Source organism: Paramormyrops kingsleyae, chromosome 8 (genome assembly GCF_048594095.1).
Source record: "Paramormyrops kingsleyae isolate MSU_618 chromosome 8, PKINGS_0.4, whole genome shotgun sequence".
Classification (NCBI taxonomy): Eukaryota; Metazoa; Chordata; class Actinopteri; order Osteoglossiformes; family Mormyridae; genus Paramormyrops; species Paramormyrops kingsleyae.
In genome coordinates this window covers 31,502,767-31,520,642 of record NC_132804.1, presented here as the reverse complement: position 1 = coordinate 31,520,642, position 17,876 = coordinate 31,502,767, and the positions used below count along the sequence as shown (strand labels likewise).

The 17,876-nt window shown below is 42.7% G+C and overlaps 2 protein-coding genes across 10 annotated transcripts in view; both read right to left on the bottom strand.

The window, feature by feature from the left end:
• Positions 1 to 1,357: 1,357 nt before the first annotated feature.
• LOC111835892 (microtubule-associated protein RP/EB family member 1-like) lies at positions 1,358 to 9,429 on the bottom strand. Of its 3 annotated transcripts, none has more exons than XM_023796651.2 (8): positions 9,224 to 9,429; positions 6,366 to 6,497; positions 5,735 to 5,880; positions 5,425 to 5,620; positions 4,318 to 4,365; positions 3,449 to 3,564; positions 3,024 to 3,176; positions 1,358 to 2,607 (listed from the first exon to the last, which is right to left on the bottom strand). In XM_023796651.2, exons 2-8 carry the CDS (start codon positions 6,484 to 6,486, stop codon positions 2,557 to 2,559), a joined length of 831 nt encoding a protein of 276 aa, XP_023652419.1. In that variant the 5' UTR covers positions 6,487 to 6,497; positions 9,224 to 9,429; the 3' UTR covers positions 1,358 to 2,556. The 3 variants fall into 3 exon arrangements, with proteins under 3 accessions (XP_023652419.1, XP_023652420.1, XP_023652421.1); XM_023796652.2 differs by having other exon boundaries at positions 6,366 to 6,493; XM_023796653.2 differs by lacking the exon at positions 4,318 to 4,365 and having other exon boundaries at positions 9,224 to 9,423.
• Positions 9,430 to 11,651: 2,222 nt separating this feature from the next.
• Positions 11,652 to 17,876, bottom strand: part of dnmt3ba (DNA (cytosine-5-)-methyltransferase 3 beta, duplicate a) — a 29,290-nt gene continuing 23,065 nt past the window's right edge. For 6 of the 7 annotated variants that reach the window (XM_023796645.2, XM_023796643.2, XM_023796642.2 and 3 more), the window contains exons 17-25: positions 17,394 to 17,577; positions 17,173 to 17,257; positions 16,409 to 16,554; positions 15,972 to 16,062; positions 15,661 to 15,809; positions 15,438 to 15,523; positions 14,825 to 14,894; positions 14,305 to 14,423; positions 11,652 to 14,142 (exon numbers count right to left, since the gene is read on the bottom strand). In XM_023796645.2, the coding sequence (XP_023652413.1) occupies positions 14,001 to 14,142; positions 14,305 to 14,423; positions 14,825 to 14,894; positions 15,438 to 15,523; positions 15,661 to 15,809; positions 15,972 to 16,062; positions 16,409 to 16,554; positions 17,173 to 17,257; positions 17,394 to 17,577 (1,072 nt within the window). In that variant the 3' untranslated portion in view covers positions 11,652 to 14,000. The remainder of the gene's footprint in view (positions 14,143 to 14,304; positions 14,424 to 14,824; positions 14,895 to 15,437; positions 15,524 to 15,660; positions 15,810 to 15,971; positions 16,063 to 16,408; positions 16,555 to 17,172; positions 17,258 to 17,393; positions 17,578 to 17,876) is intronic. The other variant, XM_072715674.1, reaches the window with a different exon arrangement.

Genomic DNA, 17,876 nt, shown 5'->3' with positions numbered 1-17,876 from the left:
AGAGGGAAAAAAGCAAGAGCCACATTGTAGCCTTAAAAAGACAGAAACTTGTTAAACACAAATACCCTTTGAACAGCTAGTGCAGCATATACCATTAAAATGAAAAAAACAGAAAACCTACCAGCGGTCGTAAGAACTGATTGTCTGAGTAGCCCAGGGAGAGAAAGACATTAGGCTGGGGTACACCCTGGGTGGGATGCCAGTCCATCACAGGGCACAGGGCTGGGTACACCCTGGGTGGAATGCCAGTCCATCACAGGGCACAGGGCTGGGTACACCCTCAGTGGGATGTCAGTCCATCACAGGGCACAGGGCTGGGTACACCCTGGATGGAATGCCAGTCCATCACAGGGCACAGGGCTGGGTACACCCTCAGTGGGATGCCAGTCCATCACAGGGCACAGGGCTGGGTACACCCTGGGTGGAATGCCAGTCCATCACTGGGTCTTTGGTCAGAAGAGGGAAGGAGTTCCAGATTGTCTATACCAGTGATTCTCAAAGTGTGTGGTGTGCTCCCCACCCAGGGGGGCAACGTGGCACTGACTGGCGGGATGCGAAGCACAACAAATCCAAGGTTGAGAGTGTGCTAAAATGTGTAGCGGAACCAGAGTATGTGAGCGGAGCGATGAGAATTTATGTTCATCGCACACAAAGCTGTATGCTTACCCCACTTCCGACCACTGAAGAGCGCTCCGTTAGTTATCGCTCCCCACTCCAGTCTATTTTCAGCCTGCTCTGATGAAATTGCTAACTGTTGGCTCCAACAAGGAAAACAATCTGTACTGTATGTTAATTTTAACTTAAACTGTAGCCTGGCATCAAAATAACTGAGCAGCCAAATCCACATTAAAGCAAAAATAATTTATTTGAAGAAAGGAGGTCCGTTACCGCTCTGGAATGCAAAAACAATTTGAGACAAATCTGCACACTCACACACATGCATTTATATGTATGTAAGAGTTATATTACCTTGTAAATTGACTGTAGGGTTTGCACACTACCCCAATGCTTTGGATGTAGCTAATTTTAGGTTTATAATGGTAAATTTGCTGTAGGATTTATTGTGTGAGTGTGACAGTTCGAAAGCGTGAGTGTCACTCCAGATGCGTGAGAGTTACCCTGCGAAAGTCAGACAAGACAAGGTGACACACTAGTTTTTTCAAATATGCCGCTCCGCCCTTGCTCCCGCTCAGGCCAAAATCCATCCGCGCTCTCTCCCGCTCCGCTCACATGCTCTGAGCAGAACCAAAGTTGAATTTACATTTTTCAAGTGGGAGCATAAGCAAACAGTGCTTTTGTTTTTTTTTTCTTTCAGGCAGCAAAACAAATGTGAAATAAAACAGACATCAGACACACATAGATAGATATACTGTATAATGACTGATCCAAAAATTGCAAAGGGGAACATGCCAGAAAATACTTGAAAACCACAGGTCTATACTGACAAAGACTAGCTGAAGAAAATAAAGCAGGCAATTTTTATTAAAAAATAAATCTAAATTCAATTTCAAAGACCTGATGAACTGCATCATATGCAATATCAGCATTTATGCGCCAGTGCGAGTGCCATGTTAAGTGTCAAATAATTTATAAAACACACACACACACACACACAGACACACACACACACAGACACACACACACACACACAGACACACACAGACACACACACACCACACACACACACACACAGACACACACACACAGACACACACACACACACACACACACAGACACACACACACACACACACAGACACACACACACACACACACACACACACCACACAGACACACACAGACACACACACAGACACAGAAACACACACACACACACACACAGACACACACACACACACACAGCTGCTTCTTCATATCTGCACAGTGCCTAGCAATCATCAAATCTGACATGTCACTCTGCTCAGGTTGGCGCATTCTGATGCTACAGCAAAGCCAGTGAAGCCCCACTCACAGGAAGCAAAAACAAGCCAGAAAAGCAGATACGTCTGTACAGTTCCCATCATCTCAGAATTTTGGCTGAAACATGAAGAAAATAAAATGCATACACTGTCTGTGCAAAAATATGAGAAATTTTACTTCACGCATAATGAAAATACAGCAAGAATAACAATGCAGTTGATATAAGATCTTGAGTTTTTTTTTTACTAAGAAGAAAAGGATTCACACAGGTGAAAAGCATTCCTTCCCCTTCCTCAGAGAGCAGATGCGAAGAACAGCTGAGGATCATTTCCCCCACAACATTTCATCACTGTGGGCTCAGAGGGCTGGTGATGTGAAGCTGGGGGTTTAGGCCTATATTTGAGTTATATGCTGGCTTACGAACTTCAGCACGTGGGTGAGGCTTCAACAGCATGTCAGAGGGGAAGGAGCTTCCAGGATGTGGGTGTGGCTTCCAGGCTCATCGATACAGTGGATCACTTTCTTTAATTTTCAAAAAGACAGCATGACAAGTTTTCTGGTATTCAGAGCCAGACACAGACAAACAGCAGGTTTGCCGCTTGGTGAGGGAGGTCACACACACCGTAAGAGTCTTGATTCAAAACTCCTCTGGCTCTGCTGACTCTACATCTGGTATGACAAAACCATCCTGCCAGGGAATTTGAAAGGTTACTGGAATAGAATTTGCACCTATGCAAACAAACAAGGCACTGGTACCATTTTAAAGAAATATTTGGCTGCCTAGAGCACTGCCAGCAGTCTCAATATAAATTAGGCTGCCTTTTTTCTTCCACTGTCTATTTACCTGCCACGTTATAACCACAAAGCAAGCATGTGTGAGAACATAAGAGACAACAGAGTTGGCCCTGGCATTCATTCTTCCTCCAGGCTCCTTTGTGAAGCCAGCCTGATAAAGCAGTAGGTTCTCTCACAACAGGTGCTACTCTAGAGAGCACAACCACTTGCTAAGCTCGACAACCTCGCCAAAGCTCACTGCGCCAGTGAGGGCCTACAGCTGGCTGCCAGACATGCTACATCCCCACCCATGCATAGGTTTGTACTCACATCTGTGGCATAGAGGATGTCCACGATCCTCTGCAGCGTGGGGTCACTCTCACCCTCCTTTTCCTGGCATATGAGCTCAATGTTCCTCAGTTTGCCAAAGTAGAAGTCCCGTTCCTTCTCCATGTCTTGGATGGTGGATGACAGCATGGATATCTGTTGGCAAGATCAAGAGAGACAGATATTGGCTCTTGGTCAGGAAACTAGATATGCCCAAAGTTGCAGGCTGAAGGCCAAGGTTAATCTTTGCTCTTGTGTCCATGCGGTAATTGCCTTATTTTAGTTACTGGGTCCAACTATATGCCAAACAGAAATGTACAACAGTAAGCTTAGGGAGTGGCTATGACTAACAGCATCTGTTTAACAAATAGTGCATCTAAGCAAATAATGTTCTACTGGGATCGCATATGAATTTTAGTAAGACACACCTTCTGAAGGAGCTCATTCTTTTCTTCTTCCCCACCAGCTGTCCCTGGTCTCCGTGCTGGATTCACCACCAGCGTCTTGGGGGAAACTTTTGCTGCCACTGCTGCACGTTGTGGGGCTGGCATTGGGGGGGCAGGGGGGTGCCAAGGCAAAAAGGCAGATGGGTTACTGAGGCACAGAGGACGAGTACCCAGCCACCTCCCCTTGACCTCATACAGACGTGAATCAACAAGGCGTGTCAGAAAAAGGTCAGGCTGTTTTCAGGGCTACTATGAAGTGTGTTAATCATGACCAATTATAGCAGTGTCATAGTACATAGTTATTAGCTAAATAACATGACAGATGTACTCAACACACATGCACACATGAGAGAGATCACACGGCATTATATGAGACAGAAGCCCATCCATGAGCCGTACACAGTCTCTCTCTCTCTCACTCACACACAAGATTGTAATTAAACCTTTGTGGGGACTTTCCATTCATTTCCATGGGGAAAACACTAATCCCAACAATGTCGACCTTAACAGATCACAGATCTTTGTGGGGATGTCAGAATAACAGGTTTTTAATGACATTGTGGGGGACATTCGGTCCCCACAATGAAATATAAACCTAATCTTCACACACGCGCACACACACACACACACACACGCACACACACAATCTCCATTGTTTGAGTGCATCTCCTGCTGAGTGTAACCAGCCCCGTGAAGTTGCCACATGGCATTGAGAAACATATGTTTTCAAGTCCAAGACTGTGATCATTGCGCAGCCTGATGTGCATATGAGAGCACCTCCCCACCCCCCCACCAACGCACACTGTCCCATAGCCCAACATGCTACCACCTCCACCATCAGAGAACCGTACCAATTCTGGCGGCCGGTTTCGTCATGGCGGCGGGAGAGATGCGCTCCTCTGTGATAAAGACAGAAGCATCACTGAGTGATGAGAGGCCACTGAGGGGATACCAAGGGCCATACACTCACCAACCTCTGGGCACAGACACTGCTTTAGACCTTTGGTGTATCACCACGATGTACAAACCCCTTATGCCTTATTTTAAGGAGAATATTCCCTGTCATATCAGGTACAACCAATCTACTGAAATCTTTGTATCAATAATTTATCAACACTAAGGCTATTTTTACTGCACTACACAGATTGAGAGCCCCAAACACTGAGTTAGATTGTAATCAGGAGTCATAAGAACATAAGAAATTTACAAACGAGAGGGGGCCATTCGGCCAATCAAGCTCGTTTGGGGAGAACTTAACTAATAGCTCAGAGTTGTTAAAATCTTATCTAGCTCTGATTTAAAGGAACCCAGGGTTTTAGCTTCCGCTACACTAACAGGAAGACTATTCCATACTCTAACTACACGCTGTGTAAAGAAGTGCTTCCTCAAATTTCTTTTAAAATGTTTTCCCGCTAATTTCCACTTATGGCCACAAGTTCTAGTATTTAAACTAATATTGAAGTAGCCATTTGACTGAACAGCATCCAGACCTGTTAGAATCTTATACACCTGGATCATGTCCCCCCCTTAGTCTCCTTTACTCGAGGCTGAACAGATTCAGCTCAGCTAACCTCTCCTCATAAGACATTCCTCAACAGAATTCAACACTAAACGTGAAGGAGCAGGCAGGAATCCCCAACAGCAACTCCCATCTAAAATGTTAATCTTGCTCTGCTTCTCTTAGCAAAGGTGGGGATTCAGAAGCTCAGGGGGCACCATGGGCAGCTGCCTAGGGTGGCGGCACATGGGGCACCCGCACAACTACACAACTGCACATCTGAGCAGTTGGCTCAGATTTTGCCCAAGGTGTCAGGAACCGCCACTGCAAACGCTCACCAGGAGTCAGCCATGAGGAGCTTGTCCCTGCTAGGTAACGGTGTCTGCCATACAGACAGCAAGAGCAGCTCGGTGGCACTTTTCCTGGGTAACGTGTACACACAAGCGGCCCCTTGCCTCACCCGCACTGACAGCCTTCCGGGGCTTGGCGGGGGCAGGTGACGCTGAGCTCTGGGGCGCACTTTCCTGGCCCTGGCGGGCTTCCACTGGATCATATTCTCTCCCATCGTAGTTGGCATCAAAGAACTTCTTGAACCACTGTACAAACTCAAAGTTGTCCTGGAACTTGCCCTTTACCAACTTGTCAACAGGGATAATCTTGAAGAGGGGACCAGAGAACAAAATTCATTCATCATCTTCTGGGCTATGAACCACACTACTATTCATATGGTAACAATGAGAAAACCAACACTGAAATTCCAATGTACCAACCTTGTCAACACCCATTTTCTTAAAGCTGGCTTGCAGAATTTTGAAGTTGTGAATAAATTCATGCTCCAGTTTGGCCTGAAATTTGACTTTCTTCATAGGCACACTACCCGGGAACAGCATGTCCATAAACTGGCAGTAAGCGGCACCTGGAGAAAGAACAGTACACACATCAATTACCTGTATGAACAACAACCAATAAAGCCATGTACAGTACTGAATCTAGGATGTGCATCACCTTGCACTACAGATTTTTATCAACTGTGACCCGGTTTTCACAAATTGGGTTCCTATAGTACCCTCTTAAGCTATGGGATTCCTAAATTCACACACCAGTTCACATTTAATGAGCAATAATTTCAACATTACTCTAAAAAACACTAACAAAGCCTCAAAACAGCCTGCACATCCATTTCTGTTGAAACAGCCACCCAAACCCACTGGGATGATGGGATCTCCAACAGACTTTCTGCCTAGTCAAGACAAAGGAAGCCTCCAATCAACAGAGGAGCCGTAGACTTCTTACAGATGATAACAGGAGCTCATTCAGTGATTGGATGAAATGTCTGGGTAGGTCAGAAAGGAATCACCATGAACTTGGTCCACATCGGCAGCTCACAAAGCTTTTTCTTACCTGAGGATAGCATCTCGATCTTTGTGTGGCTCATCTGCAGGGACTCGTTTATCCAAGCAAGCATGTCATGGCGACTCAGGTTGTCACTGGTCACTGATGTCGAGTAGACGTTCACAGCCATTTTCGGTCTGTCTTGAAGACAGGGAGTAATACAAATAAGAGCAAAACTACTTCGAGTGAGAGCTGTCAGTATATGAGTGGTTCTCAATCCTGTTCCTGGTGCCCTCCTCATTCTGGCAGGGGGTCGCCAGGATCTGAATTGATAACCACTGAACTATATTAATATTTGTGTAATCTACTGATTCATTTAACAATGAATCAAGCAATCATTTATATAATATTCTCGAATAAGCCAAAACATTAAATTCACCCCCATGTGAATCTTGTAAAAACAATGTGTGTCAGGGTCTGGGATATAGACAGTAACCTAACATTGGGAACTCATAGTTGGCATGTTGAATGCAGAAGAAATGGCCAGGGGGAATGAAGTGAGTGATTGTGACAAGGGCCAAATCATTATCGCCAGACAGTTGGGTCAGAGGATCTCCAAAACAGCATGACTTCTGGGGTGTTCCCTCCACCAGCCGTGATAAGTACCCACTGAGATGGGTCTGAGGAAGAACCACCCATAGGCTGTTAGCGGCTAGGACTCGTCAATACGGGATGTATGAAGCAAAAGGAGGGCATAAATTACAGACGATTATTGATGATGATTACGGGAATGTCATGACACACAAGGCATCAATAACCTTCATTCATATCTTGCAAGTGTGTGTGTGTTAATTTGTGTGTATTATTAATTAATACTATATGGTTATTATGTGCCATATGATGACATTATACAGGATGATGTACCAAAGCAGTAAGCCTAGCCTTCATTTTAGAAGTGATCACCTTGAGATACAGGAATTGAAAAAAGCAAATCAAGGTAAAAAAAAATGTAACTTAAAGTGATGACAAGGAGAACTAGGCTGCTCCAAGAACCTAAAGGGCTGTGCATTATTGAGTGCATGGATGTTTTCTTTTAAAATGTAAGTTGTGCTGTTTTCATTCACTTTTAATGTGAATTGCTTCTATAAGGGTTTTGCACTGATTTTTTTTGGACCGTCATCCACTATGCTCAGTCTTCCACCTGTAAAACCTGGTCCAAACTCACAGCAAATGAATTCTTAGTAACAAAGCACTGATCATTAAAAAATAATCATTGTATCTAGAAATATGTTTTTTCCTATTTAAAACTAAATTTTCTTATTTAGAAATTAGATTATGAATAACTACCCCTAAATAGTTCTCCCTGTAGCTGAAGGTGTGTCCAAACATAGAATAGAATAGAGATACTTTATTCAACCCCATGAGTAAAAATTCTCTTTTTGCCTATTCTATCTCACTCTCCATGAGACATACAGACACATATACAGGTGAGAGCAAGTTTGAGGTTTGACAAGTTTGACAGTGCAGGGTTTGACAAGTTTGACAGTGCAGGGTCAGCCAATGTGCAGTGTCCCTGGAGCTGGGGGTCAAGGGCCTTGTGCATGAGCCCAATGGCGGCATGAGTCTACAGGCCCCAGAAATCAAACTGGTGACTTTCTAATCATGGGCACAGAGGCCTAACCCACTGAGCTGCAAAGCCCCCAAACATATGACAAAAGACAAGGTATTCAAGATAACACCACCACCCCCAACACAAACACAGTACACTTGGATGAAAACACAGGCAGTCATACTATCATTTCCCCCCACTATGGTCACACTAAGTCAGCAAGTATGTCTCTTCCTCCTTCGTTGCACTTGACTGTCCAATGAAGTGACTGTCTCCAAGCAGTACAGACAACAATCAGTCAGCACAGCCATGTTCTGAAGCTGCGGTGAAGAAGCCATAATTCAAACAGGAACTGACTCTGGGCCACTGAGAAGATCTCGCAACAATATGGCTGGTTTCCTCATCTGGCCACTCAAGCCTTTAGCCATTTCCTCATACTGGGAGGTTGCCGAGAACACTAGGTCAATACCCTGTGGTGTCCAACCCATACATAGGTGTTTTATAGTATACAATAGTTAAACATACCCTATTCAAGATGCCTCAGTAGCATAGGTAAGGCATGACACAATGAGTGCAATATCATTTAGATCAGGCAAAAACAAACTTTGAAGCTTACACTCTTGACTAAACAGGAGCTACACATCCCTCTGTAACTGCAAGACACTGAATTATCAAACTGAATTTTGATCCACAGTTTTGTTTTGGATTAACCAGATCAGCTGGGTGTGAAGCTAGGAGCACAAACATAGCTGCCCAATGAAGGCCATGTGTGCTGGACGCACTGTCGGACTAAAGGCTGGGTTTTGCTGGGGGGCACTTCTGGGTATCCCTGGGGGGTGCAGTTTTTGCTCTTTGGGGGGGCTCACGCGGACTTCGCGAGGCAATGAAATAATCAGAGATCTGCAGTTTTTGCAGCCCGTGAACCACACTCACTCACTGTTTCCTATTAGGCATTAAGCCATGGACAGCCCTATTTGATAGTGAGATGACATGAACAGAACAGAAAAATATCTTTCTGATTGTGAAAACGCACCTAAAATAAAAGTGAGCCGTATCAGAATCTGCTTACAGAAATCTACGGTCGTCTGCTAACTTACCCTCTAACTGAAACGTTTCTTAGCTAATTTTATGAACAGGTCCCCTTTGTATGTGAACTAACTAGGGCGACCAACTTCCTGAAGATGGCAACAAATTATTCAACATAAAACGGTTCGTTTGAGCCGGTAAAGGCTCGAGTCCAGTCGGCGCGGGGCGCTCATGGACTCCCAGCGGCGTTTGTCTCGCGGTAAGCAGCGAATGACTTCAAGATGCAACTTACATTATGTAAAGGGTCGCGGCGGCTTCGAGGGCGTTTCGGCGATGTAGCTGTGGGGAAGTATAATCTGCGGCCGTACTGAGACGCTGCTCCCCCTGCGCTGCCGCCTGCTGTCACCGCTACCCTGTGAATGACGGCGGCACGTGACGTGATAGTCTCTTTAAGCGGAACCGGCGCGAGACGCTGTTTCCCGGCGCGCGATCAGCTGGGCAGAGGTAGCCTGCGCCGGAGCTAGAGGTGGAAAATTCCGGTCCAGAAAGTACAAATCCAGACCAAGGTTTTCTTTCAGCCAACCAGTTGAGTATAAAGAATCACATTTACAGAGTACTCTGCTGGTTGGTTGAAAGAAAACCTTGGCCTGGATTTATACTTTCTGGACCTGAACTTTCCACTGCTAGCCGGAACTGCTCTAGAGAAATAAACTTCACCAATAAACTTTCTGCATGGCTGGTTAATGGCTGTAAATAGTAAGGACTATCTAGTTAGGACTATAAATTAACTCTTATCTGTTATATTATATTTGGACATTATGAAGAGATATTTTGGTCGAGCTGCAAGTCATTTGAGAAGTTTTTTTTTAAGAAAAACCAAAAAATATATGATGCATTCACTAAGATCATGTCCCGATTTGTTCCCGTTTCCGAAACCAATTCATTGTCTAATTATTACAAGATATGCTTTTAATTTTGTTGCACAAAATGTAGCTATATATATATATACGACAGAAAATATAGCTTTACATTATTCATTAAATCATATTGTCAACATTAAATATCAAACACAAAATCAGTGTTTTGCACTTTTGCTGATTTATAAAGATATATATAATGGGAATAAGATAGGCTTTGGATAAAGGGTGATACTTCCCATGCTCGATATTTCTGATTGAGCTATGCATCCTGGGATTGGCGCCAACGCTGTATTAAATAAGCATGCATACAGAAGAACCATGGCGGAAGTCTAGTGATATTGAGGTTAAAGTTCTGAAGACAGGAGCAGGTTGTGTCCAAAGTCAGCAGATGGCGCTGATTGTGGTGTGTAGTCCACCTCATCTAAACTCACTTGCTGTGGTGTCCAACACATCATTCACCAGTAACAAAATGGCTAATTCTGATGGACCTTTTGATCAAAATGCGCTTTTTTTTTTTACATCATGGACACAGTATTGGAAAACATTGCCTACATAGTTTTTTCTCTGAATCATAACATTTTTCCTCTAATACGGAGTAATCTTACCACAGACATGTTTGTGTGCAAACAGGTTGACAGACCCCATAACTCAGTGCACTGGAAAAGGTGAAGGCAAACAAGGTAAGAAAAATATGGACCAAGCTGTAATCATGTACTCATTAGTGAAAGACACCTAGAAGAATATCTCTGATCCCAGGGGCTGTCTGCTCATGAAGCTATTTAAGAATCATCTTTCTTCACTGTTTCTCTCTCCATACCTGCACTGCTTGTCAGGCACTGAGAGGCCCAGTGCTTCTCTTACTAACACTTATTAGCCTGTTAGGTATACAGTATATCAAAAAAAAAAAAGGTAAAATGATGGTTTTTTGTCCGAGTGAATTTTCTTGAGCACCGTACCAGTAAATGAATATTCATTGCATGAATCATTGCATGAATATTCATTATAGCCACACATAATGGAGATCGAGCCAGGCAGAAATCAAGGCAATTTTGCCTTAAATTGGGAGCTCTTGCATTTCCATTCTAGTCTTTAAACTGTCACAAAATGGATTGTACTGCGTTTCTACGGCCATTTAAAAGACCCAATTGTTTCATATGTTTCAATGAAGCAGTTGTTGTTAGTACTTTCCACAGGGGTGACAACCGTAACCTTTTACTATAAAATTTAATTATGTCTATTGTGTGAAATGTCAACTAAGCACTGCCCCATGAAGGAAAAAAAAACAAAGGTGAATGAATTGCTTGAACAGACTTTTATGGAGGCATATCTTGTATATCAGGGGTGGGCAATCTTATCCGCAAAGGGCCGGTGTGTATGCAGGTTTTTGGGATAACCTGTAGGTCAGCTGTTCAAACCCAGGTGTGAGGACTCTTCAGCCAATCAGTCCTCTAATTAGTAATATAATTAGGGAGTTGCATCAAAAACCCGCATACAGACCGGCCCTTTGCGGGTAAAATTGGCCACCCCTACTGTATATGATGTGGTCCAGTGCTCTGATTGAATGGTTTACAAAAAAAGTGGGAAATTGGATACACAGGTGAGACGGTCAGAGGACAGCATCACCCACAGCTGAGAGCTTCAGCATCAGCAGAGACTGGAGCATAGCATGAGCCCAGAAGGAAGTTGGTGTGTTAGACATCCTCAGGGCCCCACCTTTGGGTAGTTATAAAAAAACTGCTGTCCACGAGGGCACTCAGAGATAGGTGCCGGGAAGAGACTCAAAACACAAGGAAAACTATGCAAATCTACACCTAGGTTTTAATTAAAGGCATAGCACCCATTGATGTTTCACAGACTCAACAGAAATAAAATGACAACAACAATTGCAGTAAATCTACACCTAGGTTTTAATTAAAGGCATAGCACCCATTGATGTTTCACAGACTCAACAGAAATAAAATGATAACAACAATTGCAGTAAATCTACACCTAGGTTTTAATTAAAGGCATAGCACCCATTGATGTTTCACAGACTCAACAGAAATAAAATGATAACAACAATTGCAGTAAATCTACACCTAGGTTTTAATTAAAGGCATAGCACCCATTGATGTTTCACAGACTCAACAGAAATAAAATAACAACAATTGCAGTAAATCTACACCTAGGTTTTAATTAAAGGCATAGCACCCATTGATGTTTCACAGACTCAAAAGAAGTAAAATGATTACAACAATTGCAGTAAATCTACACCTAGGTTTTAATTAAAGGCATAGCACCCATTGATGTTTCACAGACTCAAAAGAAGTAAAATGATTACAACAATTGCAGTACTAAAGCAAAAAAAATAATAATGATAAAAAATAAAAACATGGCACAACAGTTGATGTTATAGGGTTCTAATGTTTGCATGACCTGAGATTATGCATATTGACAAATTCTGATTGAACAGGGAATGGTAACAACACACGTACCACCATACAAGAGAAAGAAGTACATCTTGGGTCACATCTAGGCCATAATTTCACTTTTTTATGATAGACTTTTGCTATCCTAAACATCAAGACTGAAGGTGTCATTTTGTTCTAAAAACACATCTTCGGCAGCATGAGGCACAAGGCGGGTGACACACAGTTTACGTAACTGCATGCCTTTAGAGAAGGAATAGTATGGGTAGGATGTACAGACTCTACACACAGAGCATGGGTGGGATTTGAAAAAACATGTTGGAGGTTAGAGGTGGTAGTGCACTGAACCACCACACCGCCTACAGAGATCATGCTTATATTTCTTTTCGTTATGTCCTAAACATGCAGTCTGAAATTAACACAAATGCTACAGGAAAAAGTAACAGATTAACCAAGTGTTGCTGCCCACTACTGACTCCTCCTTAAATTAATTTTAAGGCTCCCCCCCTCTACACACACACACACACACACACACACACACTTAAGGAAAGTCCAAATATCATACTTAAAGAGAATTACATCGATTTTAAGAAATAACTTTTCACATTTTAGTGCATTATTAAAACATGCATCACACATGACAGTGGTGGAGTCATATGGGCAAGTTCAGCACTCCTATTTATTTTAAGCTTAATCAAACTAAATCTAGTAGCTCCACATTCACTACCGGATCAAAAGCAAAGCCAGCCCCAAAGGAATGTGCTTATCCACTGTCAGGCACTTATGTCTCATAGGCGCGGCTGTCACTCAGCTCACCTATTGCCTGAATGGTGTCACATAATTTGAAATAACATATTTTTGTCAGTTTCCAACAAAAGAAACAAAGTTAACTGTCCCCCGTCTCCAAGACGACACACCGATTTTCACGGGATCAGTGTAAATATGAACAGCATAAAAAGCTTCATTTATGTCATATAAAAATTTTAATTAAAAAATTCTACTAAAATGTAATTAAGAAGAAACATTTTGAAGGTGATTACAATTGTTCACAAATACTTGTGTCTAAATAATCATAAAATTGAATGAAATAACTACTGAGTAAAGAAACATTCAATTGTATAGTCAATTGTAACCAGATTTAAACAAAAAAAATCTTTTTATCTATATTTCTGATTTTTCATAGGATAACTTTGGTTTTAGGAGAATATTTATAGCAATTTAATTCTTAGAATCAATCATAAATTATTACCCACAGTGGATCCTATTATTTTTGAAAAGTAACAACGATTAAAAAATATGGCAATTTGTCTTATTTTCATTTTGGAGTTTGGTTCTTTCCTTGTTTTGTAATAATAATAATAATAACAATAATAACAATAATAATAATAATAATAGCCCTTTGTAAGAGAAACAGTACAATATAATGCAAAAACCATATAAGGTTTAAAATTTGAGCAGTATTGAATTTACCAACACAAACAGATAAAGACTTTTCAACGGACACTGACTCTGTAACAATAGGTCAGTGAGGTAGATTTCAGTGATTTAAAAATAACTATAAAGAAAAGTCTTACCACTCTGGAGGAAACATCAATCATTTAAAATGATGTAAACCAAATAAAACTGAACACAATTGAGGTATTCTTTGTAGTCACCGTCTATGAAAAATGTTAGTTCATCAGTTAAAACAGATTAATCCGGTAAAAATAGTTTGCATTTCTGTGTCGTTTCTTGCCCAGATTCATTCACAGGCGAAATAGTCCTTTAACGGGGCAAAGAGGTGACGGATTACCGGGACGCTCCAGGACCGACCCAGAACCTTCTGCCTCTGCCCTCGGCCCATGTTGTTGACGTCGGTGTAGTGTTTTGGAAAGCCAAAAATCCTGCAGGAGAGGACGTTCATGTTAACATCAGTGAAGAAACGGGAAAATGGTATGTTTAGGAATTGAGAGGACGCAGACAGGCAGCCCTTTGATAGCTCTCGTTAGCCAAGCAGCAGATCACTCTCTCTGCAAACTAGACAGGACCACAGGTTTTGCCCTCACCGCTCTATCTCGGTGCACCACAGGTAGTCTTCTTTGTCATTCATGGTCACTGGAAGCGGCCCCATCTTGCCCTGCCGTATGGAGTTGGACTTGGTTGTGATGGTACGCACTTTACTGTACTATTGAGGAATATGAGGAGGACATGAGCATTCAATGTGGAGCAAGTCCGAAGCAACAAGAATGGCAGGTGAAAGGGTACAGGTGTGCCCTGCTTTGAGGAATGCAAGACAGCTAGTGCTGGGTGTGATACAACAAAGAGGAATATTTAAGCATAACTAAGCAAACAAATTAGTGCTGAACAATATATTGTTTCAGGACTGCACAATATATTGTGCACATTAGCAACAATCACATCAAATTTGCTGGTACTGCTTTGTGTATGTTGACACAACTTGCAGCAACACCATCAACTAATTTGATTACACAAATTGTGATGTGATATCATGACATTGTGCAGCCCTAATACAAACACATAATACAAGAAATTAATGTAATAAAGCGGTCTGGAGGCGACCATAACCTTGGCTTTCCGTCCGATCTCAAGGCAGTCCTGAAGTTCAAGGCAGTCGTTTACAGACGAGGCAATGGATCTGTGGGGGCAGGAGATCATGTGACCACATAATTGTAAACAAGTCTTTTCAATGTTGATGTCATAAATGAGTTTCTAATTTTGTGAAACACCTCAAGATCCATGACTTCTGGGATACCACTGTCACTGGCCATAACTTCATTTAGGTGTCTTGTATTTTGAACATATCCAGTAGGAACATAGTTCTCATGGAGTCTGAATTCAATAGCTCTTTTGTAATTGCTATATTATTACTATTTGCTGTTGTACAGCTCTTGCTCCAAACCCAACTTGCAGTAGTTACAGATTCGTCTTCAGAGGCTCAGCCTAGCAGCACCTAGTTGGGATCTTGGCAGCTGTATGCTTGTGGTGTATTATCTCCCTCACTGCACATTTCTTTGGACAATGCTTTATGTTCTCCAATTATATCCTCCACAGAAATATACAGGTTTTATCACTTCTTAATAACTTGTACATAATAGACATTTACTCTTAGTACACTAAAGTTCTCCAGTTCATTTCTTGAACATCATCTTCTGAATGTAAGTTTATGGGCAGGACTTACCGATCCATGCCGGGCAGGTTTCCCCAGAAGTAGCGAGCTCTGTAGGCTGGGCTCACCTTCACAGCATCGATCAGAACTGGGTTACACTGGACAGGATACATGACATACAGAATTCAAGTTTGGTCTATTTCAGTACAATGCATTTGCTCACTAGAAGGGCTACTACATTAACAGAGTGTTCAAGATCTCCTACTGGAGGCCCAGGAAGAGGAGCACTCCTTACCTCCAAAAAGCGACAGATGTCAGCTTTGTCGTGAGATGCCATGGAAACCACATTCTCAAAGAGCCAGAAGAAAGGGCGATCGTCATCCTCCCTGGGCCTCAGGAGGGTCAGCAGGCGGTAGTACTCAAAGAAAAGCCGCCCTGTGCCCTCTGTTGGTGGCACCATAGAAGCAGATTGCAGGGTGCTTTTAGCTCACCATTGAACAGTTCTAATTCTCTATATGTGATAGATGGACCTACACTGCCTTCTGATGGAGTAATCAGCCAGTGTGCAAGACTTCTACGTAAGAGTAGAGTGAAGGATTTCCATACCATATAATCCCTTGCGAGCAGGGTTGACACAGGAAAGATCGTTGCAGGGGGACCCACCAATCAGGAGATCAAACGGTCCCCATTCGGCAATCTGGACCGGGATGAGATCAGGTAGCTGCTGAACTAAGAGGCACTCACTCTGTTACCTGATACAACAGCTGAGTTTGTGAGGCCTGGGGCCTGTTTCACGAAACAGGATTACTTGCTTAGCCAGATAACTTGCCAGATTTAAGGTAGTCTGGGCTAAACAGACCTTATTTTCATCAGCTTACATTTAGCCCAGACTACCTTAAATCTGGCAAGTTATCTGGCTAAGCAAGTAATCCTGCTTTGTGGAACTGGCCCCTGGTCTTGTTAGGAATACAGGGGAAAGCCAACAAGCACAGCAATGTGGTGCCTATAGAAACCAAACCTTCCGGGCTCAGCAGCTTACGTACGTGCTTCCTGGTGATGGTTCGCACATCGCTCACATGTTCGATCTTGCCCTCATGCTTGATCATGCCCACAGAAATGCAGTCCTCACAGATCTCCGAGGCGATGTAGCGCTCCACCTTGAAGCCCAGGTCCTTGAGCACCAGGTACCCTGTGAGAACAGACAGAACTAGTTCATGCAGGGATATTCAGACAGTTGTATGCACGTAGAAATACACAAATTTGTATTTCTATGTCAGTCATTAGTATTGACTATTAACAACCTAGTTACTTTGAGCGAAAAAGTCATGACATATTGTTAGTTAGCATGTACGTGTCTACAAGCGATGGAAAGTCTACACTACAATATTCTAGCAACACTTGTTCTACTTGCTAATACAGTGATTAATCACACCCATCAAACTTATAATCATACATACACTGAATCCCCAAATCAATGTAGAATTACCACAAAGGAAAGTATATGGGTCATTCTCACAAACTCATTATCATAACATACCAATTTTCTCTAAATTTTAAAATCAGTTTGAAGGAAGATGAAAATTATACAACTCTTCATTGTCCAAACTTGATTTTGCCTCTGTGGTAGTTGATCAGTTTTATTATATTATTATTTATTTCTATAATAAATAAAAGTATTTAATCAAATCCAAGGCAAGAGTTATGAAGAGATGAGAAAACTAACAAAAAAATTGAGCTAAAATATACATTTTACCATACAAATTGATTGTATTGCGGATTGCATGTTGGCAGTGGGGAGGGCACTAACCTGTTGCGATGCCATCAAACACAGAGAGAACCTTAATGGGTCGCCGCCGGTTGGGGGGGATGGACGGGTAGACTCTGTGCGGCTCCTTTTGGGGGGGGATATGAGGTTTAGTGTTTCTCGCAGAGTGACAGAAACACAGTCCTTTATTGTCCGGCGGGTTTTTTTTTTTCAGAGGCATAGCGAGTGCTCGTACACACGGCATCATGGAGACGGGCTCTTACGAATTCCATGGCGCTGTTGTTAGCGAAGAACTCCTGCACGCGTACGCTCCAGTCAGGCCGGCGGCTCAGCACGCCGTGACGCCGCGGGGGTTGGCAGATGTAGCAGCTCCAGGGATCCACCTCCATTAGCCGCTCAAATGTTTCTGCACCCACCAGCGTGTTCAGGCAGTCCTTACAGTAGCAGCTACACACACAGGCCACGTGTGATTCTCCTGCACGTTCTCTCTGTCCCGTGTGTGTTTATTTCTGCACATTTGACTTAACAGACACATGTTCACCTTTTATTCTTGCTCTTAGCCTAGCTACCCAGTGCAAATACTCTCCCCACCCTATACACACTGTCCTTTCATTTTTCTAGCCTCATGTCTGATCTACTGTATCTGTTAGCTTTGATCCCATCCATGCGCTGAATGTGCATTTTGTTTGAAGATGCCATAGCTGCAAGGCTAAAGAAACACAACACAAGCTGAATTTATACTAAAC